At 54.5% G+C, this 23,628-nt stretch overlaps 1 protein-coding gene across 1 annotated transcript in view; it reads left to right on the plus strand.

Annotated features, from left to right (window-relative positions):
* Col27a1 (collagen type XXVII alpha 1 chain) overlaps positions 1-23,628 on the plus strand; it is a 113,605-nt gene that overhangs the window by 83,562 nt on the left and 6,415 nt on the right. Inside the window, exons 39-62 of the mRNA XM_070004991.1 lie at positions 432-485; positions 1,449-1,502; positions 3,181-3,234; positions 4,043-4,096; positions 7,730-7,837; positions 11,066-11,119; positions 11,225-11,332; positions 12,501-12,554; positions 13,300-13,353; positions 15,923-15,979; positions 16,106-16,159; positions 16,663-16,716; positions 16,999-17,052; positions 17,556-17,609; positions 17,687-17,794; positions 18,244-18,351; positions 19,055-19,162; positions 21,422-21,475; positions 21,968-22,030; positions 22,371-22,424; positions 22,549-22,584; positions 22,684-22,701; positions 22,923-22,958; positions 23,271-23,297. Of these exons, the coding sequence (XP_069861092.1) occupies positions 432-485; positions 1,449-1,502; positions 3,181-3,234; positions 4,043-4,096; positions 7,730-7,837; positions 11,066-11,119; positions 11,225-11,332; positions 12,501-12,554; positions 13,300-13,353; positions 15,923-15,979; positions 16,106-16,159; positions 16,663-16,716; positions 16,999-17,052; positions 17,556-17,609; positions 17,687-17,794; positions 18,244-18,351; positions 19,055-19,162; positions 21,422-21,475; positions 21,968-22,030; positions 22,371-22,424; positions 22,549-22,584; positions 22,684-22,701; positions 22,923-22,958; positions 23,271-23,297 (1,479 nt within the window). The remainder of the gene's footprint in view (positions 1-431; positions 486-1,448; positions 1,503-3,180; positions 3,235-4,042; positions 4,097-7,729; positions 7,838-11,065; positions 11,120-11,224; positions 11,333-12,500; positions 12,555-13,299; positions 13,354-15,922; positions 15,980-16,105; positions 16,160-16,662; positions 16,717-16,998; positions 17,053-17,555; positions 17,610-17,686; positions 17,795-18,243; positions 18,352-19,054; positions 19,163-21,421; positions 21,476-21,967; positions 22,031-22,370; positions 22,425-22,548; positions 22,585-22,683; positions 22,702-22,922; positions 22,959-23,270; positions 23,298-23,628) is intronic.

A 23,628-nucleotide genomic window follows, 5' to 3' on the forward strand; every position in this document is an offset into this window, starting at 1 on the left:
ACATCTCGAAGGGATGGGTTTAGGGGAGTCTGAGTGTCAGAGGCAGGGCACCCCTGCAGAGGTTCCTGGAGTTGCCCTTTGACACCAGTCGGCCAGAGGTGGGCAGGATCATATGGCATTTCCAGAGGTGGCTTTGAGGGGAGAGCAGTATAGAAGAGAGATGGTGTGGAGTGAGCAGGACTCAAGCTTTCTGCATGGGGCGGGGGGGGGGTGGGGGGAAGGGGTACAGGAGTTTGGGGAAGCACATAGGACAGTGCACTGGGTGGCAGGAAGCCACAGACAGCTGGAGGTGGCTGTGTGACCCCAAGATCTGTGGTCCTCTCTATCCCTGCCCCTCACTCCACTGCTACACACTGCATCATCAATCAAGCCTTGGGCCCCAAAGGGGATATAGGCCAGCTTTTCCCAACCATCTATGTATCTGTTTCCAGGGACCTCAGGGACCCCAGGGGCTAGTCGGCCCACCAGGAGAGATGGGACCCAAGGTGAGTGACGAAGGGCTCTTGCTTGTCCCTTGTTACAGCTTTGAGAACATACCAGTCCTCCTCCTCCTGATCCTTCCTTAGCCAGTAGAGATGGCTGGGTCCTCTATGCTATAGCCTGGAGGATGGAGACCCAGAAGAGAGTAGATCCAGGCTGGGGCACAAGCAGTGGGACTGTTTCTCAGGGCTGAGTGTGATGCAGCCATGCCAGGACCCTGGGGAGGGGGCAGGACACAGCACCACTTCATTACTTGCATCACTGATGCGCAAAATATCTGTCAGTCATCCCATTCCCCAACTTGCTGAGAAGTATACAGAGAAGTGTATAGAGAAGACCGGAGAGGGAGGCTGCTGAGGGACTGGGAGCTGGAAGCTATGAGCTGGGGGTGGGGAAGGGGGGCAAATAGGCCTTATGCAGAGGAGAAATCTGAACCCTGAGGTTTACACAAGACCACAACCATGCCAAGGAGATAAGTCAGGACCCCTTCCTGCCCCCATCTCCCTGGCTCCGCTACAAAGAGAAGGCCTCAGAACATCCACTGGCCTTTTCCCCATCCTTATGTGAATCATGAATTTTTCCCCTCCTGCTTGCCAAGAGCCCCTGTGTGGTAAACCACAGTCCTGGGGAAAGAGGGGGGTCCAGCAGCTGCTAGGCTGGGCCCAGCCCCCCTGGTGTCAGCTCCAAACTCCCAGAGACCGTAGCTGCTCCCACTTCGGTGTGTCTGCAGTGTGATCTGGGTACAACATTTGCCCTCTTGGGACCTTAGTTAACCCCCTGATCTGTAGGGGACAAGGGGACAGCTCTTGTTCTGCAAGAAACCAATGGCCTTGTGTGTGTGTGTGTGTGTGTGTGTGTGTGTGTGTGTGTGTGTGTGTGTGTGTGTGTGTGTGTGTGTGTGTGCACGTGTGTGTGTGTGTGTGTGTGCGCGCGCTTGCTTGCTTGCTTGTGTGTTTTTCCCCCCGCAGGGGCCACCAGGTGCTGTGGGAGAACCAGGCCTTCCTGGGGAAGCTGGGATGAAGGTAAGACGAGATGAAAGATGAGAAAAATGACTTGTTGAAACCAGCTCTCAGCTGGCAACGACGTCCTCCATGAGGAAGAGAAATGGGCCTTTCTTGTGCCCAGGATAATGGGGTCTCTGTACTGCTGGCTGGGGAGCGGGGCCTGCTGTGGCCCCAGTGCCACGCTCAGCCATCCTGAGCCCCTGCCTAACAGCATTTTCTCTGGCACCTGCCCTGGCCACCCCTCCCAGACGTGTGATAGCATCTGTATCCCAGCTCCAGTGCCCCTCATTACCTGCTGGGAAACAGGTACCCATTGATACCTGGGCCCCTTCTGGTCCTGCACCCCATGCGGGCCTATGTGCCGTGCTGACACACAGTAAAACCCAAGTCCAGGGGAGCCAGCTTGAGGGGCTGTGGGACTTGGGGCTGAACACTTCCCCTGTGCCCATCTCCCTCCCATGAAGAGGGAGCTGCAACAGGCCTGGCACTGTTAGACCTGGCTTAGCTGTCAGATCCTTTGTTCAGTGAAGAAAAGCACCTGGTATATAAGCAAGGTAAAAGTGGATTATTCCTGTTAAGCCCAAGCTGGGGTTCTGGGATGACCAAGCTGCAAAGCCTGGAAATCCCCAGATGAGAAGGATTTTTGGAGGCCTCTCGGGAGATATAGTCAGACTTCCTTCCTATTGGGGTTCTCACCAAGTCTCAAGGAAGAGTAAAAAAAAAAAAAAGGTGTTCAGTCAGAGTTGCCATGCTGCAGCTGATGTTCATGGAGCCAAGCCACCGGGTTTGGATCCTAAAGGTGTCATCCTTCATCAGAGTCCCTTTAAAGTTTGGGCTAACTACCAATGCCCCAGTCTTGGCTTCTTCCATTACCAAAGAACACCTTTCTTCAGGTCATTGGGGAAGTCAAATCGTCTCCATGCGACAAAGTTCTTACTACACCAGTGCATCTTTGGAGCCGAGGAGGGTGATGGTGATGGTAGTGATCATGATGGTGGTGGTGTTGATGAGGACAGTGGTATTGATGATGTGATGGTGGTGGTGAGGGGTGGGGGTGGTAGGTGATCATGGTGTTAATGTTGGTGGTGGTAGTGAGTATGATCATGATGGTAGTGGTGATGGTGGTAGTATGATGGTGATGAAATTGATCATGGTGATGATGTGATGGTGGTGGTGGTGGTGGTATTGGTGATGGTGATGGTGGTGGGAAGGGTGATCATGATGACGGTAGTAGTAATGATATGATTATGGAGGTAAGTGATCACGGTGATGGTGTTGATGATGACTATAGTAATGATAATGGTGGTGAGTGTGATCTTGATGGTGGCGATGGTGGTGGTGATTGAATGGGTGTGGTGATGATGATGTAATGGCGGTAGTAATGATGGTGGAGAAAGTGATCATGGTGGTGGTCGTGATGGCCATAGTGAAGATGACAGTGATGGTAATGATGTGATGGTGGTGAGTATGATCGTGTTGGTGACAGGACTAATAGTGGTCATGGTGATGGTGATCCTTCTCTTCTGGCACAGGAGAAACTCATGGTCAGGGGCTCTGGTTGATGTTTCACAATTACTCTCTGGTCCTTGAGAAGACATCTCCCCTTTCCCCTGCCCTGAGTCAGAGCCAGAAAGAATGGCAAAGGCCGCAGCACCTGTGCCCCACCCCCATGTGGTTTGTGTTTGACTTCTTCTAGGGTGACGTTGGGCCTCTGGGCACGCCTGGGGAGCAGGGCCTCATTGGTCAGCGGGTAAGTGGAAACAACTTCATTCTCCTTGGAAAGCCTCAGGGTGTGTGGGCTCAATGGGGAAGGGAAGAGCTTTTTTTTTTATTCCCAAATCTCGGTTTCCTTGGTTATAGAGATAGACCGAGAATCTCTACAGCTTTGTCTGGTCTTCCTTGGTGGCCACCATGTCCGCATTTTGTAAGAGGGAAAGGCCACATGGCAAAGAGAAGAGCGTAGAGGCCTGAGATGGAGAGCGTGGCCTGACTTTTGTCCACTGTGCTTGATCAATAGTCTTGGAAGCTGTGTTAGGAAGGTTTTTGAAGGCCCCACTAGAAACTCAGCAGGCAAGAGAAGAGTTGTGCATCAGGCACATTTCTCATAGCACTGAGAGCACAGCAGTGAGTAGCAGAGGGCCTGACTCATGGAACTTGGGTCCTAATGGATCAATTAATGATGCCACAGGCATAGGAGGAGTAGAATCCACCTGCCTGCCACATCTTGGCCATCAGCTCTTAAAGGTGGTGTCAGTCATGTGTTTCAGACAAACAGCAGATACCATGGGCACTTTAGTATTGGACATGCCCCTCAGACAGGTGGTATTGAGGCATGCCCAATGGTAAAGCCAACTCCCACCCACTAGGCAGACCCACCATCCCAGTCCAAGCAGCAAATCCAGATGTCATGTCTAGGCTATCCTTGGGACCAGCAAGATCTGGCCTATGATAATTATGTCATTCCCCATCCCTGAGGATGTGTACCCTTGTGTGCTTGCCCCGTGAGAGAAAGGGAGAGCATCCGGGATCTTCCTCAGCTTTCCCTACTACCTTTCTAGGGAGAGCCAGGCCTGGAGGGTGATCTTGGTCCTGCAGGGCCAGATGGATTGAAGGTAAGTGCCCTCGAAGGCAAGGTCTAAGGGGGGGGCCTCAGTCTTGGAGGGGGGCTTTAGGGGTACAAGACAGTTCAAGACTCAAGCTTCTTCCAGGCTACCAAGCTCCCTAAAGTACCGAAGTGGGCTGTGTGTCTCATGGAGAGTGATGGGGAGGGTCAGTGGCCAGTGGCCAGGGAGACTGAGTCAGAGGCTCAGTCTTTCACAGCATTACCAGATTCTGTGTGTATCACCACCGCCAGTGCCTCAGGTAAGTCCCACTTTTAGGTGAGGAAACAGAGTCAGAGAGGTTTAGCAACTTGTCAGAGAACACACACTAATATTAGCACAAACAGAAAGAACTGAAATCCAGGCCTGTCTGACTCCAAAGCCCAGATCTTTCTGTTCTACCATATACCTGTGCTGAAAGTGAAAAGACTAAGCTGGGCACTGGTGGCTCACATCTGTAATCCTAGCTACTCGGGAGGTTGAGACTTGATGATCATTGTTCAAAGCCAACCCCAGGCAGGGAAGTCCGTGACGTTCTTATCTCCAATTAACCACTTAAAAACTGGACATAGAGCTGTGGTTCAGAATGGTACAGTGCTAGCTTTGAGCAAAACAGCTCAGGTGATAGCATCCAGGCCCTGAGTTCAAGCCCCACAACCAACAAAAATAAAAAAGTAAAAGTGAAAAGACCGGGACACTTAGGAAGGTAGAGTGGTGTTTACTTACTCTGAGACTATCTGAGTACAGGGCCTGAAACTCAAACCTATGGCTCATAGCTATATTTGTTGGCTTCAATAAGCCCGTCTACCCCCCACCTGTTCGGGAACCTCCTCTGACTCCGATCTCTACCTGTGGCCTAGGCCTCCCAGGTGCCAGGAGTTTCCCCAGGGAAGACTTTTCACATTCTACCAGTTAATTCCTCACCTCATGTCCTCTTGTCCCCCACCCTCTCGCCACAGGATCTCAGATAAGCACCCCCTTCTTTGAGCCTTGACTTCCCCATCTGCAGACCCTACTCCCAATTTACTTCACATGCAACCCTCCCCAGTTTGGGGAGTTTGGCCAGTTTCCTAGGGAGCCTTAGTGACTGGCCCCTACCGGCTCTGGGTGCTTTCTTGAAAGGACACAAGAGCTCCCCCTATTGGCCACCTTTCTACCTGCTGCATCAGTGCACAGGTGCACCTGGGCCAGACCCCAGGAGCCTTTGATGGTCCACCCACAGCTAGTGACCACTGGCATGTGCTGTGCTGCAGTATACCCTGCACCCTGAAGGGTGTGTGTGCTTGTGTGTGCCAAGCACCACCCAGCCCCCTCCCAGCTAGAAACATCAGTGTCCACATTAAGGTCACATCCCCACCTCCTCATCTCCCTCTGCGTGGCCGTTTTCTGTTCTTGGAGTCTTTGCTGAGTCTAATGCTTGACATCGCAGTTGTTCTTCTTCCGCTTTTCCGTAGCCCTGACTGTATCCTCTTGTACTTCCTCCAACCTTTGGCCTTGATTCAGAGTAGTCGCACTCAGGCATAGCTCCTCCTGGGAGGACCATTAGGCCATGATGCTCACCCAGGGACTGTCTCTCGGGAAGGCACAGCCTTTGGTGTTTCTTGCATGCTCTATGTCCAATACCTCTTCTGACGGTGGCAGCGTGGGTGCTGGTGGCCAGTAGCATTTCTCCTCCGTCTAGTGCTCATGGAGCATCTACAGGGCTTGTCCCCATCCAGTCCAACGTTGTGGTAGCCCTTGGGCCTCCCTTGACAAGTAAGGAAGCTTGCTGAAGGGTCCTGGCCATTGAGTGCAGTCAGGGGGTGTGGCCTGGAGGTGAGGGAGCTGCTGTCTCCCGTGTGCAGGGCCTGGAAGCTGGGTTCTCACCTGCTCTCTACCCCTGACTTCCTGCCTGCACTGGGCCCTCTGCCGCTCCAAGCCTGTTTTACCCTGTGTAGATTGGAATGGTTGACCCAAGGCCCTTCTGCATATTGACTGAGGATTCCCCAAGGCTTCCAGAAACCCCTTGAAGCCATTGTTTGTGAGACAACCCACAGTGACCCTCACCCAACTGGCTAGGAGCAGGGCTGTGGGTTTTTCATCTCCCCATACTTACTGCCTGGCCACTTTGCTGCCACTGAATGCTGGGATAGCAGGTGGCCGGGGACGGCAAATCAGGAATGGTTTCCAGGAGCCCTAGGAGTCTGTGAGAAAGCCACTGGGGCCAGCCCCCATCTCCAGACCATTTCCACCTCGCTCTGTGGAATGGACAGCTGTGGTGGGAAGGGACTTCGGAGAGCAGCCTGGTGATCTCGAATCTCTGCACCAGCCACACCGCTCATCTCTGTCACCTTCTCCTGTGTGGTCTGCGGATGCCGAATGACAGATATTGCCCCAGGGTGGGCCATAGATAGCCCAGAGCTTCCTACGCCAGCCTCCAGCAGGCTGAGCCAGCCCTCAGGAGGAGCCTGCAGCAGTGCAGTTCATGAACGTCGGAGCTGTCTGGAGCCCAGCTCCAGCTCCGTCCCCTCTGTGAGCCGCTCTCTACCCTGCATGCCCCGTGACGACGTCCGTGTCCCCTGTCATGTGTGATGCCGCACTCTGATTTCCCAGACTGCTCTGCGGCCCTTCCCCTCCGGTGTGCCTGGACTCAAGCTCTCTTCCTCTTTGTCCTCCCTGAGCAGTCATTGCTGAGCCATGTGGGGATTTGCCATAGGCCCTGCCCACACGGCCCTTGATGCACACCTCCCCGCCTGAAGCAGCACTGCCTGAACTTGAACTTCACCTTCCCACCTGCCACACAGAAGACCGCTAGGTGCAGGACCACGCAGGGAGATGCCTGTGGTTGTTTTGAAGCCCTGTATGAAGGGAGAACCATGCAACACCTGTACCTTTGGCTCTCCAAACCCATGACAGGGGTCCACTTACACAGACAGACCCTGGAGTTCCCAACCCTGTGAAGACCTTGTGGCATCCGCCCCCCACCCCTTACCTTTCCAGAGACCTTCCCTCACTAACCGCTTACAGTGAACTGGCCAGTGTCTATTCCTGGCTACAGATTTCAGCTCTACTGCGAGGAGGTGGGGGGACCGGAAGCTAGATCACTGCACCGCTCTGCCTCACTTTCCCTGTCTGTGAAATGGGCCCAAGAGTAGGCTTTCAGGAGCACACACTAAGTCGGCGAGCACAGACAGATTGCGGTTCAGATAGGGAAAAGAGTGAGTGCCACACACCATCCACTGGTCAGAGAACATCCTCCTGGCCGCAGCACCGCCATGCAGAGCAACGGTGAGCACAGGAAGCAGGCTGACCCAGGGCCTTGCGCCCTAGCGGCCTGGCTCACCACGGTACAGCTCCTTCACCCGGCATGCCGGCACTGGCCTGCTACATGGCGGTCAGCAGTCCCTCCCTATTCATCATTATCACTGGAAACTGCAAGCAAGGGTCCAAAGGGCAACTCTGGTTTTAAGAGATCCCATGGGGGGCATGAGCCCCCATGCCAGCCCCAGCCTTTCAGCAGCTCTGGGAAACACCAGAGACCCTGGCTGGGGGGTGGGGGGACAGGGAAGGCGGCCTCTGCATGCCTTCGGAGATTTGGGGTTCTTATGAGCCTGGTGATTCATCTGTTCTCTCTGTCCTCCTCCTTTTCTTGTTCTCCCAACTCAGGGGGACAGAGGCGACCCAGGGCCTGACGGTGAGCGTGGTGAGAAAGGCCAGGAGGGCCTGAAGGGTGAGGACGGCCCCCCCGGGCCTCCGGGGATCACTGGCATCAGGGTGAGTGTTCAGGCCGCTGCCCACACTGGGGCCGTGGGCTCAGCAGACATGCGCGCTTTCCTGCACCACCTACACGGTCCTCTATGAGAGGTCCTCCTCTGCCAAGGAGTTTGACTCAAAACTAGTCTTGTCTCTCTTACTCTGCCTTCCAGGGATCCCTCCACACCCTCAAAATAACCTTTGCTCCCTGCACAAACCTGGCTCCTGTGTCCTTACCTACCCGGGCATCTGGTCACACGCACCCACCCATGCTGCTTTCCTGAGCTCTGTAAACAAACCATGTTTCTCACCCCTGGGCCTTTGCACATGCTCATCCCCCTGTCTGGGACTCCTGCTCTTTCTGGTTCCCCTGTCATCTGCTGCACTCTGAATTCCTTCAGCTGTCACGATAGACAGCACCTACACCAGAAAGCCAGCCCTGACCCCAAGCTAGGCCTTGGGCCTCCAGGACCATTTGCCTAGTACCCTCGCTCTGTTTGTTAAGTTCTGCCCTCACACCCTTGCACAACTGTGTTCCCCTGAGATTGAATCTGACCCCCTGCCCTCGAGGTACCCAGGGAAGGACAGGGCTGTCCTGTTTTTTTGTCTACATATACCCTGCTCAGCACTTTCCCGTGTGTTCCTTCTTTGATGGGGATAGCAACCCCAAGGACTTAGAGAATCAGAGAGGCAGGGGAAACTACCCAGGGCCACACGGTAACGAACAACAGAGCTGCTTAAGATTTCAGGGCCCGGGCAGGGGGCCATGAGAATGGCTGGGCAGCAGGTAGAAGGCATATTTGGTTGATGTCATGGAATCTGACTCCGTAGTGGGGCCGGGGTGGAATGGGATGTGTGTGGCCTGGGACCATGGAGACAAGCCGCCCCAGTGAGGGCCTACGGGCGTCCGCCCTGAGCCAGCTGGGCACAGGACCCTGCCGCCGCAGCCGGTCTCCCTGGCCAGACATTTCCTTTGGCCCCCTTGCCCCCCGCCTGCCCTGGCCGGGCTGAGATTTGTGTTGTTTCCCGCACTTCATTCAGTCTGCTCTGGACATTCTTTTTCCCTCTGGAGTGTTGAAATGACTAACTTGGAACCGAGCCAAATTAGCAGGCAACAAAACTGCTGTGGGAAAATATGCCTCCTAAAAATAGAATTGAAGCGCTAAGCTGTCTCGGTAGCCAAGACAGAGTGAGATCCCCACACAGCTAAAGGAGGAGAGACGGGCCGTGCGCACACGTTCCCTGACGGAGGCTTCCCCTTGCTCAAAGTGAGCCCTGGGCCCACGCGTACCGGGGGGAGTTCCGCGCAGCAGAGCTGGCTCCCTGCTCCCTTGCTGCGTGGCTTTTCCTTTGCCTCCTGCCCTCTCTGGTCTCAACGCTGTGACGGTGACATTAATGGAGGCCATGGTGATGGTGGCGGCGGCGGTGGGGACAGGGGTGGCGATGGGGGTGGTTGTGATCATGAGACGGTGACCATGGTGGTGGAGGGGTGATGATGGTGATGGCGACCATGATGGTGTCAGCAGCGGGAGTGGTGACAGGTGGTGGGCAGTGGCGCGGTGGCGGTGGTGGGGATGGGGTTGTGCTGGCGTGGTGGCTGGGTCAGGGCTGGTGTCTTGTCACTCCCAGGCCTCCTGGTTCAGCTTGGCACGAGTCTCTCGAGGCTGTGAGGGCCTGGGAAGGGTTAAGGGACCTGGGTTTCCCTTTTCACCTGTGTCTCCAGCCTCGGTTTCCCGTCCTCAGGACTCCGGGCTCATGTGTCACATGATGCCACGTGTGTGTGTACGGGGACGGGCGGCCCCACGAAGTCACACTGTCACAGTTGCACATGCGTGCTCCCAGGCTTGCAGGCTCACAAGGCGCCTGAGCCATCCCCACCATTAAGTGATGTGTGGCGATACACACTTAGGGCCCGGCAAGTCTCCGACCCAGCCGGAGGGAGCCGTCGGGACAGTGGGTGCCCTGTCCCTGGGCAGACGTGGCTCTGTCCCTCTGACGCCACGCCCAGTGCTTCAGTGCCCACTCGCCTTTCCTCCAACAAGAGGTCAGTCAGTAGCTGCTGTCCTCTCCGTCCGGCAAGTTCTTCTAGCCAGTTAGAGCGCCCCCAGGCCAAGTCTCCAACCAGGAACGCGCCTCAGTGTCTTTAGACCTAACCCCCTCCTCCCAACACCATGTGTTAGAAAACTGGAAGCGAAAGGAACAGGCAAGAACTGTTTATTGAGGCACAGCGGGGGGCAAGCAACCTTTCCTTGGGAAGAAGGTTGTGCGAGAAGAAGGTGGGGTTGGAGTTAGGCTTTTATGGAGTCTGAGCCAGGACACAAAGGTTATAGAAAAGGTTATTAGGGCTGGGGGAGGTAGAGGCTTTCAGTTAGGCCCACAGTGGAATGTGTAGGGCCAGGCTTAGGCCAGATTGCCCTGCCTGTGTCAGGCATGTTCGTGCATACCTGGGCTTTTGTCTGAATTCCGTGTGCACCTGGATAATAGGGTGGGGGTGTCAATCCTTCACCACTGAGCTCAAAGGGAGGGGCTTATGTAGTGGAGCACACAGCAGCAGCCTGACCCGCGGTGAAGGTTGTAAGGATGGTTAGTGTTTGACCATGTTTAGTGTTTTACTACAGAGAAAGCAAGAGAACTTGACATTGCTCAGCCTGGCACTGGCCTGTTAGAACAGAATACGCCATGTATGGGATTTAAATTTCTCTAGTAGCTACCTTTTATAACAATAAGAAGAGACAGGTGAAGTTCATTTTAATATCCTATTTCCCTCAACCTATGAGGTCCACAATATTATTTCAGCATGAAATTGATAGTAAAAATTCACCGAGAAGAGCTTTTACCTTTTCTATTTTGCACTAAGTCTTTCAGATCCAGTGAGTATTTCTCCTAACAGCAGCCCAGTTCCGATGAAAATTCTTACTGGAAATACTTGATCTGTGTGTAACTTTCATATAATGTATAGAAAACGTAAGCCGGGTGCTCGTGGCTCACGCCTATAATCCTAACTACCCAGGAGGCTGAAATCTGAGGATCATGGTTCAAAGCCAATCTGGGCAAGAGACTCTGTGAGACTCTAATCTCCAACTAAGCACCAAAAAAAGCTGAAAATAGAGCTTATGTGGTAGAATGCTAGCCTTGAGTTAAAAAAAAAAAAGGTAAGGTCTGAAGAGCTAGTAGGAGCAGACGTGTCTCATAAATTTGCCTTGATTGTCTTCGTTCTTTTTCTCTTGTTCTTCCCTTGTCCCCCTTCAGGGTCCAGAAGGAAAACCAGGGAAGCAAGGTGAGAAGGGCCGGACTGGGGCTAAGGTAGGTCTGCTGTCTTGCTGTGATGGTCCGAGACCCTCCTCCCACGTCCCTTCCTCACACACCCTCCGGCAGGGCTGCTGACAGCTTGTTCTTCTCCCACCGCAGGGTGCCAAGGGCTACCAAGGACAGCTGGGTGAGATGGGCGTCCCTGGAGACCCTGGACCCCCAGGGACCCCAGGCCCTAAGGGGGCCCGAGGCAGCCTGGGACCCACGGTGAGGACGCTGGCTGAAAAGGGAGTCAAGCACGGCATAGAGGGGACCCAGAGAGGAAGGGAGCAGCAGGCATCTCTGTAAGGCCACTTCCACCCCAGCTGGTAGCTGATGCCCCCCTTGCTCAGTCCCAGCCACCTCATTTTAATCATGGGTGTCATGGGAATGACAAAAATGTGCATCCTGCTGGGCGCTGGTGGCTCACGCCTGGAATCCTAGCTGCTCAGGAGGCTCAGATCTGAGGATCGCAGTTGGAAGCCAGCCCAGGCAGCACAGTTTGTGAGACTCTTATCTTGAATTAGCCACCAGAAAACCAGAAATGGGACCGTGGCTCAAAGTAATACAGCACTAGCTTGAGCAAAAAACAAAAAGCTCAGGGACAGCACCCAGGTCCAGAGTTCAAGCCCCATGACTGACCCACCTCCTGAAAACAAAAGAATGTGCAGTGCGCATCCCCTCTGAACACACCGGATAGACAAACAGACAAAACAGTTGCTGCCATGTGAAGGGCCCTCTCTTGGAGGCAGTGAAAAGCCCAGACTGTTGGGGACAGTATGAGGTTCTTGGGGACAGTGTGAGGTGGTAACAAGGAGGCTCCCCGGTGGAAACACAGAGTACAGTGTATCAGGTTCCCAGATACCTCGCGGGGTAGCCCAGGGGCTCGGGGGTGACCAGTGGGGCTGAAAAGATTGACATGGTGGCTCTGAGCCCTGCCATGCTGGCAGGGACCTCTACGATGCCCGTGGTGGAGACACTCCCATCATGGCCGATATCCTGTCAATCACTTGGCAGTCTCTGTGGGGGCAAGGAGGCTCCTCTTCCCCCCCCCACCCCAAGTCCCAAATAGTCTCATGAGCACAGGTAATAGCTGGAGTAGAAGGATTGGGAAAGAATGTCTTGTCTATATTATCTTCGTTTTTAGTGACACTGGTAGAACTTTGGGTCCATGAAATTTCAATTGGATAGCAGCTCCCTTTAAGTCATACCTGTGTCCACGAACCACCAGAGTTGGGAGAAGGGAGGGCTGGGGAGGCACAGAGAGAGAAGGCGGAGGGATCCTACTAGTTTTCCACCTGCTGCTCCTTGGGCAGTGTAAGGGGTGCCAGGCTGCTGGGGGAGAATGTTGCTGCTGTGACCCACACACACCAATGAGGGTCTTCTCCTTTCCCAGGGTGCTCCAGGACGGATGGGGTCCCAGGGGGAACCCGGACTGGCTGGTTACAATGTAAGTTCCCCCACCCCTCTCTGGAACTCTGTCCCAGAGCCCCCTCCCAGCTGTGTATGACCCCTGGGGCATGTAGGGTACCATAGATGGTGGAGGAGGGTGGCAGGCACAATGCCACCCCCAGTCCCAAGCCTTCCTTCCTATGCTGTTGGGTGTTCCGGATGCCTAGTGTCACAGCGCCCCCTGTGGAAGAAGAGACCAGCCTAGGCCTGAGGAGGATGTACCCCCTGGATGGTCCCTCCTTAGAAGTGGCTGAGCTGCCCCTTGTTCCATACCAGATAGACCTAGCTTCAGAGAGGCTAGGACTGGTCAGAAAGGGAAACTGAGGCTCAAGGCTGTTAGAGCTCATGGTGAGGCCTGGGAGCTTGCAGTGTTGGGGAGTGAAGTCTGAAAGAGTCCTATGAGGGAGGAAGAGAAAGGAAACAAGAACAGGCCAAGGAACCCGGGGGGTGGGGGGTGGGGGAGGCCAGGCTCAGGAGCCACTGGCTCCTGTAACAGGGCAGCACAGCAGGGCCCCAGCCACTCAAGTAGGCACACCCCCATGGAGTGGGGGAGGCGAGAAGGGACCTGAAAGACCTGTCTAGAAGGCCAGGACCCACAGAGACACAGGGTTTGTTGAACCACAGAGCAAATTGGGACAGACACTGGAACCCCTGTGTGCAGCCCCACTGTGTGCAGCTCTGAGTTCCTGTCCTCTGTTCGAGTCCTCGCTTGCCCCTCACCTCTCCATTTTGTTTATCTGCAGGGACACAAAGGTGTTGCAGGACCGCTGGGGCCTCCTGGGCCAAAAGGAGAGAAGGTAGGTGTTTGGTCTCAGGGAGGCAGATGGACCATGCTGTATGTGGGGTCCTTGTGCCATAAGTAGCTTAGAAGGCTCAGGACGGCGGGTACCTGCTCACCCCACGGCTGCCTGGAGCCAGCCCTGAGGTCAGAGCCCCCAAGGCCTAACGTGCAATGAGATGCACTCTCATCACTACATGTCATCTCTGCCTGGAACTGGGGCAAAACTGATCCATCCTGCCCTTTGGGGCTCTGGGTCACTCAGAAGAAAGGGATATCCATCACGTATTGGCCAAGACTGTGTCATCCCTGCAAACACTGGCACTGCGCCTTGCATGTGGATAAGGTCACCCAGAGTGAGCCAGAAGGAATGCCAGGGACAGGTGAGGGTTGAGAAGGAGCCGGCACTGCCAGGCATGGAGTGTCTCCCCAGCTCAGTCTTCCTCACCTCCCCGCGACTCACAGCTCAGACGCCCTCTAGTGGCCTCCTCAGCCTGCCTTCCTGCTGCTGAGTCAGCTCGCCACTCACTGAACCCCTCTGTGGGTGAGTCATGTTGGCTTGGTTTTCCTGTCCATGGCCCCTCCTCCTGCCTGGAGGAGTGCAGACCCATGTCTAGGCCCTGACACAATCCACAGGAGGCCACCGAAAATGCCACTTCTCCTCAGCCCTTGGAGCCTGCTGGGGCTAGCACAGGGGTAACAATCCCCAAAGCTCAGTGGAACTAATGAGCCCCAGGACCAGAAGTGGTGGTGCTAGTGGCTGTGAGAATGTCCCCATCTTCCCAGTGGGTGAGTGTTATGTCATTCATGCTGAGCCCGACAATATGTGTGTCCACACGCTCTCAGCCACGAGGTCCTATTACATCCTCGTTCACTCCTTGGCTTCCTAGACTAGTATGTTCCAGGCCCGGGACCGCTGCCCAGCCCAGCTCCAAAATAGAAACCCAATCATGCATTGCTTAGTGACAGGGATTATAAGAACTGCCATGTTCAGGGATTTCATCTTTGTGGGAACAGCCTACAGAGTATGGACACAAATGAAGACAGACATCCGGTCACCGGATGACATACCCCATGGGAACACCGCCATGGTGGTGGCTCATGACTGTCCCCTGATGACCAGCTCACCACAGGCTGGACAGTGTTTGGAGGGAGGGCACAGGTGGGGACATGCCGGTGGTGGCAAGGTGCATGTTGGGGGTGATCTGGAGGGCTGGTTTTGAACTTTGGTTCCTAAGTGGCCTTATCTGAGATCCTGCCTTCCTGGGGCCTCAGTTTCCCCATCTGTGAAGTGGAGACAGCAGCTCAGCAGCAACAAGGCAGCTATACAGAGTCTCCAACACAAAATGGAACAAACCTGACTAAGTGCCTGGCACACAAAATATAGGTAAACCCAGGCTCCTGGCCCAGTGCAGCCCTGCCCCCAGGCACCTGCCATCCCCACAGTAAGACTGAGAGATGAATCATCGAGCCAGGGGCAGGAGAGAGAGTGCCATTCCCTAGGCCATTCCTTGGGTTCACAACTGGTTCTGGCTTGGACTGAGTCCTGCTGAGCCTCAGCCAAGGTGGCCTGGTGCCACACCTCAGCCTCCCTGGCCAAGCAGTGCTCTAGGCCCACAGTTCACTGTCTCCTATCCCCTAGGGCTGCCTCCCATCTCTGAGGGCCACAGGGGGGCTCAGGTACCCTTGCTAGAATCCCTTGGCCAGAATAGCTCACAGGCGAGGTGATACCAGTTTCCTGGGATTTGAGTCTCTCCGGCCCTGAGAAGCTATCCTGTGTTGTTCTGCTTAAATCTTTCTCATGCAAGGGGGGAATAGGCATGGGTCCTGCCTAAGCTGGCCTCTCCCTCCATCCCATCCTGGCTTCATGTGTGTGACACATGGCCACTGTCATCACTATTATTATTACAGTTGCAATTTCAGTGGCTGTCCGCCGGGTCATTCTCGCAGGCAGCCGCTGGCCAGGGGTCCACGGTGCCTTCCAGAGCATTCTTGGCTGAAGAGTACAGCATCACCAGGTGTCCTGCCCTGCTAGGCACCAAGGAAATTGTCATATAGATGAGCTGCTGAGAATCACTTGGTGATCCCAGGCCTTCTCTGGGGCTCCTGAGCAAGACCAGGGTCCTCAGACATTTCCTTTCTCCCAGGCAGGACCACAGAGCAGCTCCCACGGCCTCCCCAGGCCTCATGCCCAGCGCAGTGAAGGAGCTGTGTGGACTCGCTGCTCTGCTCTGCCCCATCATGCTGGGCACTGTGCACACTCATCACTCAGCTATCATTCCCCTCCTCTCCCTCACTGGGAAAAGGGGTGCAGAGTCTGGTGGGAACATTGTGGGTTCCCCAGCAGGTTCCATATAGAGCGAGGTGGACCCTCTGACGCCCAGATCTTATTTGGGGGGGGCTGGGCTGGCATGCCCAGTGGTATAAGGTGTAGAATGCCTGTCTCCCCTGTCCAGGTGCCACCTTCTCCTGGGTCTTTTCTCTTTTCCCCTCTTTCTCTCTCTTTCTGGCCTCCATCTCCTGTCTCCTGGTAAAAGCCCAACTCCCCAGGGTAGGCCTTTTGTCTAAAGTTGGTTCTGTGTCCGCAGGGGGAGCAGGGTGAGGACGGCAAGGCCGAGGGACCCCCTGGGCCCCCTGGAGATCGGGTAAGGCCCCTTCCATCTTCTGGGTTGTGTGGGGTCCCAGGTGGAGCTGGACCTCCAGCTGCGTGGACCTGGGCAGCAGGCAAGAGGAGGCTGTAGAGCCCCACTGACTGTGTTGTCCTTGTTCAGGGACCTGTGGGTGATCGTGGAGACCGTGGGGAGCCCGGGGACCCTGGATACCCTGTAAGTATGGAGGCTCTGTGGGTTGGCAGGATCAAGAGTGAAGTAAGAAAGGGAGGCCAACTTGTATTAGGTCACATGCCCGTCCCTTCCCTGCACCCCCAGTGCCTGGCCACAATCATATCATATCCCTACAGAGGGCAGACTTCCATCCCTATAGCAAGAGGAGGCTGAAACCTTCCTGAGGAACGGAGAGGGAGGCTGAGATGTCCAGCTTCGGGTAGTGTCTGCTGGCGATTTCCTCCTCAGGTGGCCCTTCCTTCTAAAAGCCTCAGTTTCCCCATTTGTGGCTGAGAACAGCCCTCCCAGTAGAAGCAGTGACAAGCCATTGGACCCACTGGGCTTCCCCGCCCCCTGCGCCCCGCCGCCGCAGCCGCTTCCAAGCAGGAAACAGAGTCAGAGAGACCACGACATGGCCCTGAGGAATAGGAGCCTCCAGGGCTCTTGCCGTAGCCCCCACGCCCCTCCCAGATGGGTGGTCTTACCTCTTTCTCCTTGGCTTCCAGGGACAAGAGGGTGTTCAAGGCCTCCGAGGAAAGCCAGGCCAGCAGGGCCAACCCGTGAGTGTGACTTCCTGTCCAGCGTCCTCTTATGCCCCCAGAGGGGGAGGGGGATAGAGCAGTGGGAAAAGAACTGGACCCTTTAAGGCTTAAAGGGACCTGCTCTGCAGGCCCTGGGGAGGCAGCCCCTTCTGGTTTCTCCAGTCCTCACCCCTGGGGGTCCTCCCCAGAGTCTGCACCCCCAAACCCCTCCCCACCCCTCCCCCTCCAGGCGGAGACTGACCACCCTTCCCCGGGAGAGAATCCTGGGGCTGCCTTGCGTCATCTCACCTTGGTTTGCAGGGGCATCCGGGACCCCGGGGGAGGCCGGGACCCAAAGGATCAAAAGGCGAAGAGGTGAGACGTTTGGGTGTTCACCAGGAGGCTGAGGTGGGGGGAAAGTCTGGCTCCAGGTCACATGGCAGACCCAAGGCAGAGCTGGGAACAGCCAAGCTCCACCAGACATCTCATAACCCATCATGCTGAGGCTCCGGGAACGGAACTGCTCATCTGATGCCACCCAAGGGGCCGTGAACTTGGGGCAGCCACGAGCCAAAGATAACCTGCCCACTATACCACCATTGTGACAGAAAAACAGAGAAGGGGAGTGAGGGTCTGCAGAAAGACCAGCGGGCAGGCCCTGGACTCTAGCTCTGAGCAGTGCCCATGACTGGGTGGTGGCCAAGGCAGGAACACAGGACCCTGAGCAATGCGGGGTCACAGGCAGCCCTGGGCTTTGAGGCCAGTGTGCTCAGCCCTGTAGGGCACAAGGTCCTCCTCCAACCTCCCTCCAGGACTCCTCCAACCCTGCTCCTCCTCTAGGCAGCCTCCCACATGTGGCCTTGCTTTTGTTTTCCCAGGGTCCAACTGGAAAGCCAGGCAAGGCTGGGGCTCCCGGCCGGAGGGGGATGCAGGTGAGTGATGGCTACCTCCTTCCCACCTACCTCCTGCCCTTTCCCAGAATCCCTCACGGGCTTCTTATGTACCCTAGGGGCCACCCGGGCTGCCTGGACCCCGGGGTGTGGTAGGGAGACAGGGCCCTGAGGGCATCGCTGGACCAGATGGACTTCCTGGCAGGGATGGCCATGCAGGACAGCAGGTGAGCCGGACTGGCTGAGGTCAGGGATAGTCCACGAGCCAGAGGGGCTCTAGTTGGGAAAATGAGATGGGGCAGAATGAGCATGGACAGACAGACCGTTCCTGGGATACGGGGAGGAAAGCAGTTACCTCATCCTTTGGGACCTGGGAGTACAGGCTTCTTCTGGCCTGCCCGTGATGCCAGAGCTCGGGCTACTGAGCTCATCCCCTGACTGGTAGGCGAATGGAGTCCTTGTGTTTAAGGTCCTCCCTGTCCTCACTCACAGACCCTCAGCTCGCCTCACCTGCCCCCTCACCCAGCCACCTCAGCCAGCTTCCTTCCCTCCTGGCCCCATGGTTCACTCAAGCCCCAAGCCAGCTGCCTTCATGGCTGCCTGTTTCCTGAAGCACAAAAGACATCCCTTCCCCTCCCTTCTACACACGCACACCTTTTGCCTACTTCCTTCACAGGGAGAGCAAGGAGATGATGGGGACCCTGGCCCCCTGGGTCCTGCTGGGAGGAGAGGAAACCCAGGAGTCGCTGGCTTGCCTGGCGCACAGGGGCCCCCAGGATTCAAGGTCAGTCCCTGCTTCATCACTTACCACCCGTTCTGCCTTGGGAAGGACGATAACGGTGCTGATTCTTGGAGCACCTATCTCCCAGGGCCTGTGTGAAAATGGACCCCACGCCGTGGACTTTTCTCAGGGGCTGTGCCCCAATCTTGCCCCAGACTTGAAGAATGGTTATCCTAGAAGCCAGCCACTGTTCCTAAGTTGTCCACAGACGCCCTCTCTTGGGCATTTATGGAACAGCAGGTGGCTTGCTTGCCCCTAGCCTGTTAGAAAGCTTCCTTGAACTCCTGGTTCAAGAGGCTGCTTTGAACCAGGATTGAACCCTGAAGAGAAGATGTAGGTGAAAGACTTAGATGTACTTCTTGCTCTCCTTGAACTGGAAATCCAGTTGGGAAAAGGTTGAAACCATTTGTAAGTACAGCAGGAGGAGGGGCAGATAGCATTTGGCCTTGCAAAGATTTGACAGCTGGGAGGAGCAATGTGAGGAGCAGTTACACCTACATGGTGTGTTGGGAGGCCAAGCGGGAGAGAAGAGGGGATGCCAGAGTCAGAAATGGAGCCTCTCGGGACTCATATTAGCCTACCACCCCCTCAGGCCTCCCATCCCGAGATCTGGAGGGCCCCTGTAGAATTTCTTTTCTATTGTTCCTAGGCCCCCTCCCTCTGCTCCACCCCCAACAAGCTGGTAATTTGGGTGTCTTTCTTTAAGGGTGAAAGTGGATTACCTGGACAGCTGGGTTCTCCTGGTAAACGAGGGACAGAGGGCGGAATGGGTCTTCCTGGAAGCCAGGGGGAGCCTGGATCCAAAGGGCAGCCGGTGAGTGAATCCTGGACATACACATGCCCCCACACTCAAGCATACACACACAGGCACACACAGACACACTGACCAGACCCACCACACACATGCAGATGAACACACAAACAAAACACTCATGTTCATACATGTAAATGCAGACTGAGAAGCCACCTATCCCACAGAGTCGTAAACCGGCTACTGTTCACCCTCCCCTGAGTGGAGTGGTGGGAGGGATGCATTCCTTCAGGACAGGAGAGGGCCATGGCCAAAGGACCACAGCCAGAATCCAGACTCTGTGCACTTCTGAATGGTGGTCCTGGTCACATTGCCTTCCTCCTCGCTTCTCTCCCAAGGACTCTATGCACCTTTACAACCAGGAAAAAGAAGAATAGGGAACAAAGATCAGAAGGGAAAATTAAAAAAAAAGTAACTGCCTCAGTTGCCCCAACTTCAAACAGATTTTTAATTTAAATAGCTGAAAAAGCAAAACCCAACTATACACTGCCTCAAGAAACCTACTTTAAATATAAAATGGCAAATAAGATGGAGAGAAGCGATGGAGGAAGATACTCTATGCTAACACTCATCAAAGGAAGCCAGGAAGTGTGCTCAATATCAGAAAAGAAAGAAGAAGGCAAGTAGGGAAAAAAAGACTATGAACATAATAAAGATCATTTCATAATGATAAAGATCTTCAAAATATATTAAGCAGAAATTGGTAGAACTTCAAGGAGAAATGGGTAACTAGAACTACAGTTGGAGAAGCCAGTCCACCTCTGTCAGTCATGGGTGGAAGATCAGTAAGAATATAGAAGACTTGAATACCACCACTACCAATGGGACGGAACCTACCTGATTCTATAGCACATGGGGTCCCAAATCAGCAAGGTGAGGTACCCCTCACATCATGGAAAATACATGCCAGGATGGAACAGATTTGGGGCTTTAAAAGACACAGTCTTAATAAACTCTTAAATGATTCAAGTACACAAAGGATCATAATGAGACAAAAAGATCAAAATCACGGTTTAGAATGTAATGAAGGTCTAAATGACCATAAGTAAATAAGTTGAAAGGGTGATTGCTATTTTGGATTGAAAGAAAGTAATAACATAGTATGTCAAAATGGATGGATGTCACTCTGCATCTGTTTAGGATACAAATCAACAGAATAAAGAAACTAATGAAGATCAGACATTTTTTTCAATCAAAGAAAATGATAAGCAAAAGGAAAGGTTGGTCTCTTTGAGGAGATTAATAGAAACTGATAAACCTCTAACCACCAGGTTTCTTGGTGAAAAAAATGAAAATATATAAATTCCTAATATAGAGATGAGATAGATGGCATCTACCACTAAAGATAATACACATATTGAAAGCATAATAAGCTGTGTGCCCATGGCTCACACCTGTAACCCTAGCTACACAGGAGGCTGAGATCTGAAGATCACAGTTCAAAGCCAGCCCCAGCAGGGAAGTTCATGAAATTCTCATCTCCAATTAACGAGCAATAAGCCAGAAGTAGAGCTGTGTCACAAGTGGTAGAGTACTAGCCTTGAGCAGAAAAGGCTCAGGAATAGTCCGCAGGCCTTGAGTTCAAACCCCAGGACCAGCACCAAAAGAAAAAAAGGATGCTAGAGCAAGATCAAGTAGAATGTAATAATGGTATCATATTTGAAAATATTAAATAATACTGATAAACTGAAAAAGAAAAGCCACATAGTCAGACAATGCTGGAAAAGGACTTGACAAAGATCTTCTGACTTTTAAAAATTCTCACTGGGCATAGTGGTTCATGCCTGTAATCCTTGCTACTCAAGAGGCTGAGATCTGAGGATCATAGTTCAAAGGCAGCCTGGGGAATTAACCACCCCAAATCCATAAGTAGAGCTGTGGCTCAAAAAGTAGAGTACCAGTCTTGAGCAAAACAAGCTAAGGGACAGCACACAAATCCCAAGTTCAAGATCTAGTACTAGCACAAATTTAAAAAAGAAAAGAAACTCAGCAAATGAAGTATAGAAGGAATTTAGCAAAGAACCTGGGTGGAACTCCCACAGAAGTTTAGAAAGCAACACTGTACAATAGCATAAAAAAATGCATAGAGATCCACCTGATATTCGGTTCACAATAGCAGAGCTCTGCACCTACAGAACAGCCCCCAGGAGTCCTGGAGCTGGGTACTGCCTGCTCGTCCAGCAGAGGGCGCCAATTCCTGTCTGCTCAGCACCCTCTGGGGCCCGGCTCCACTCACCCCTTCTCATCTTGTTCTCCCTGCAGGGCAACTCTGGTGAGATGGGCTTTCCAGGAGTGGCTGGCCTGTTTGGACCCAAGGTACCAACTCCCGGCCCCTCCCCGCCCCCGTGTTTCTGTGGGGTCCCATCCATTACCCTCATCCATTCATTGGTTCATTTCCAAAGACTTGATGGAGCCCCGGTGTTGGGCCTGCAGCAGGGTGCTCCACACTCCAGCATGCCTGGGCTCCGCGCCCAGCCAGCTCCACACTTTCCCTGCTCTGCGTCATTGTGTCTCCAAGCCTCAGTTTCAGACCCAGTAAAATGTAGAGAATAGCAGTTGAGGATTGTTGAGAAATCAGGACCAGGGCTGTATACCGTCTTGTACCCAGCTGGCACATAGCTGGAGCCCAACTGCTAAACAATTGGGGCTTTTGTTGCTCTTCCTGGAGCCTCGGGTAAGGCCACTCTTGACTGGGAGGATGCAGGTCCACCAGAGCCTAGGTGTAACGGGGGGGGGGGGGGGGGGCGGGCTCCTGGGCTTTGCCCAGTGGTCATCTAGACATAGACAGCACCTCTGTGTTTCCCACAGGGACCCCCAGGAGACATTGGCTTCAAAGGCATCCAAGGCCCTCGTGGGCCTCCCGGCTTGATGGTGAGTTCTGTCCCGTCCCAACAGCGACAAATGCCCGAAGCCCAAGGCAGATGCCTGTCCTCCTCCTTGTCCTCCTCCTCCTCCTTCACTCTCTTTCCACATCACAGTGGCCTCCCCCATGACCTCGCTTGTGCCATCCCTTCCAGCCTGATACCAGTCTCCCTCCTTTCTTCTTCCTTCCCTCATGCTAGTCTTAAAGCCCGGCCCCACACCTGGTCTCACCCTGCATCAGGGGGCTCCCTTTCGTTCCCTTGGGACACTCAGACACTCTCCACCTCTGTCTCCATGACTCTGTCCCCCCAGGCTTGGAGCAAGGACTCACAGCCTCTGTCTCCTTTAGGGAAAGGAAGGCATCATTGGGCCCCTTGGAATTCTGGGACCTTCAGGACTCCCGGTATGTACAAGGAGAAGATAGCTGGGACCCTTGGTCTTCCCAGTTCAGTGTCTCTGTGATGCTGGGCTAGGCTGAGCCTCGGTTTCCCCTCGATTCCCATCTCATGGGCTGTGGTTTGTTGCAGGGTCCGAAGGGTGACAAAGGCAGCAGAGGGGACTGGGTGAGTGGCGGGGCTGCGGGGTGGGACAGTGCTGTGGGTGAGGGAGGGCCATGCCGTGGATAGGCCCCTGATTCTCGTACTCCTTCTGTCTCTCTGCAGGGACTACAAGGCCCACGGGTGAGTGGACCGGGGTGTGAGGGCTGGGGTGGGGGAAGGGCTGGAGGACACCTGGGGTCTCGTTCCTGTGGTTTCTGATGTCCTTGGCATGCTCGGGGCCGCATTTAGCCCTTTTGTGCTACCGCTGTCCTGGGTCCTAGGCAACCTGAAGAGAGCCAGGGCGGGCATGGGAGGCCCCAGCTGTCCTGGTCTCACTAGTCTCTCCCTCTCTCTCTCTCCAGGGTCCTCCCGGCCCCAGAGGGCAGCCTGGCCCACCAGTAAGTCGACTTCATACTGGGCACTGTGAGCTCTCTGGGGAGAAGGTGACCCCCTAGGAATGGGACCCCAGCTTTGCGGGGAGAAGCAGCCTCAGAGGACTCACATGCTCCTACCAGTCCTCAGACTTCGAAGAGCACAGTCTACTTTGGGGATTGGGGGAGGGGAGGGGGGAGGAGCAGGCAGCTGAGCCTTGGGGGAGCCAAGACCAGCTCAAGAGCGCTGTTTGTGCGCGACAGCCCCTCCAGATTCCTGACGCCCCGAGTCTACAGCACCCCACCTCCATCCACACTGACTTCTGTCTTCTTTCACAGGGCCCTCCAGGGCAGACCGTCCTTTTTGTAAGTTGGAGAATATTCTCTTTGGTCTACTTGGGGTGGAAAGGGAGGCCGGGCAGTAGGAGCAGCAGCTGAGGCTCCTCTGGCCACAGTGACTAAGACTCCCAATGCATTTGGGGTACACATGTCCTTTTGTCCCTAGAGGAGAGGCTGTGGGGAGGAGGCTGGAAGTTGTTTTCTGCTTAGTCCCCACCCAGGGACTACTACGCAGATCTCTCTGCCTGCAGTTCTGAGACAGTCCTTGCTACAATGCAGCTATATGGATGTAGGCGTAGATACAGATATACTAGTGTACACTTCGTGCAGAACCAAGGGGGCTGCACCGTGGTATTTC

This window comes from Dipodomys merriami, unplaced genomic scaffold, assembly GCF_024711535.1.
Source record: "Dipodomys merriami isolate MVZ:Mamm:240054 unplaced genomic scaffold, mDipMer1.0.p SCAF_11, whole genome shotgun sequence".
In the NCBI taxonomy this organism is placed as follows: domain Eukaryota; kingdom Metazoa; phylum Chordata; class Mammalia; order Rodentia; family Heteromyidae; genus Dipodomys; species Dipodomys merriami.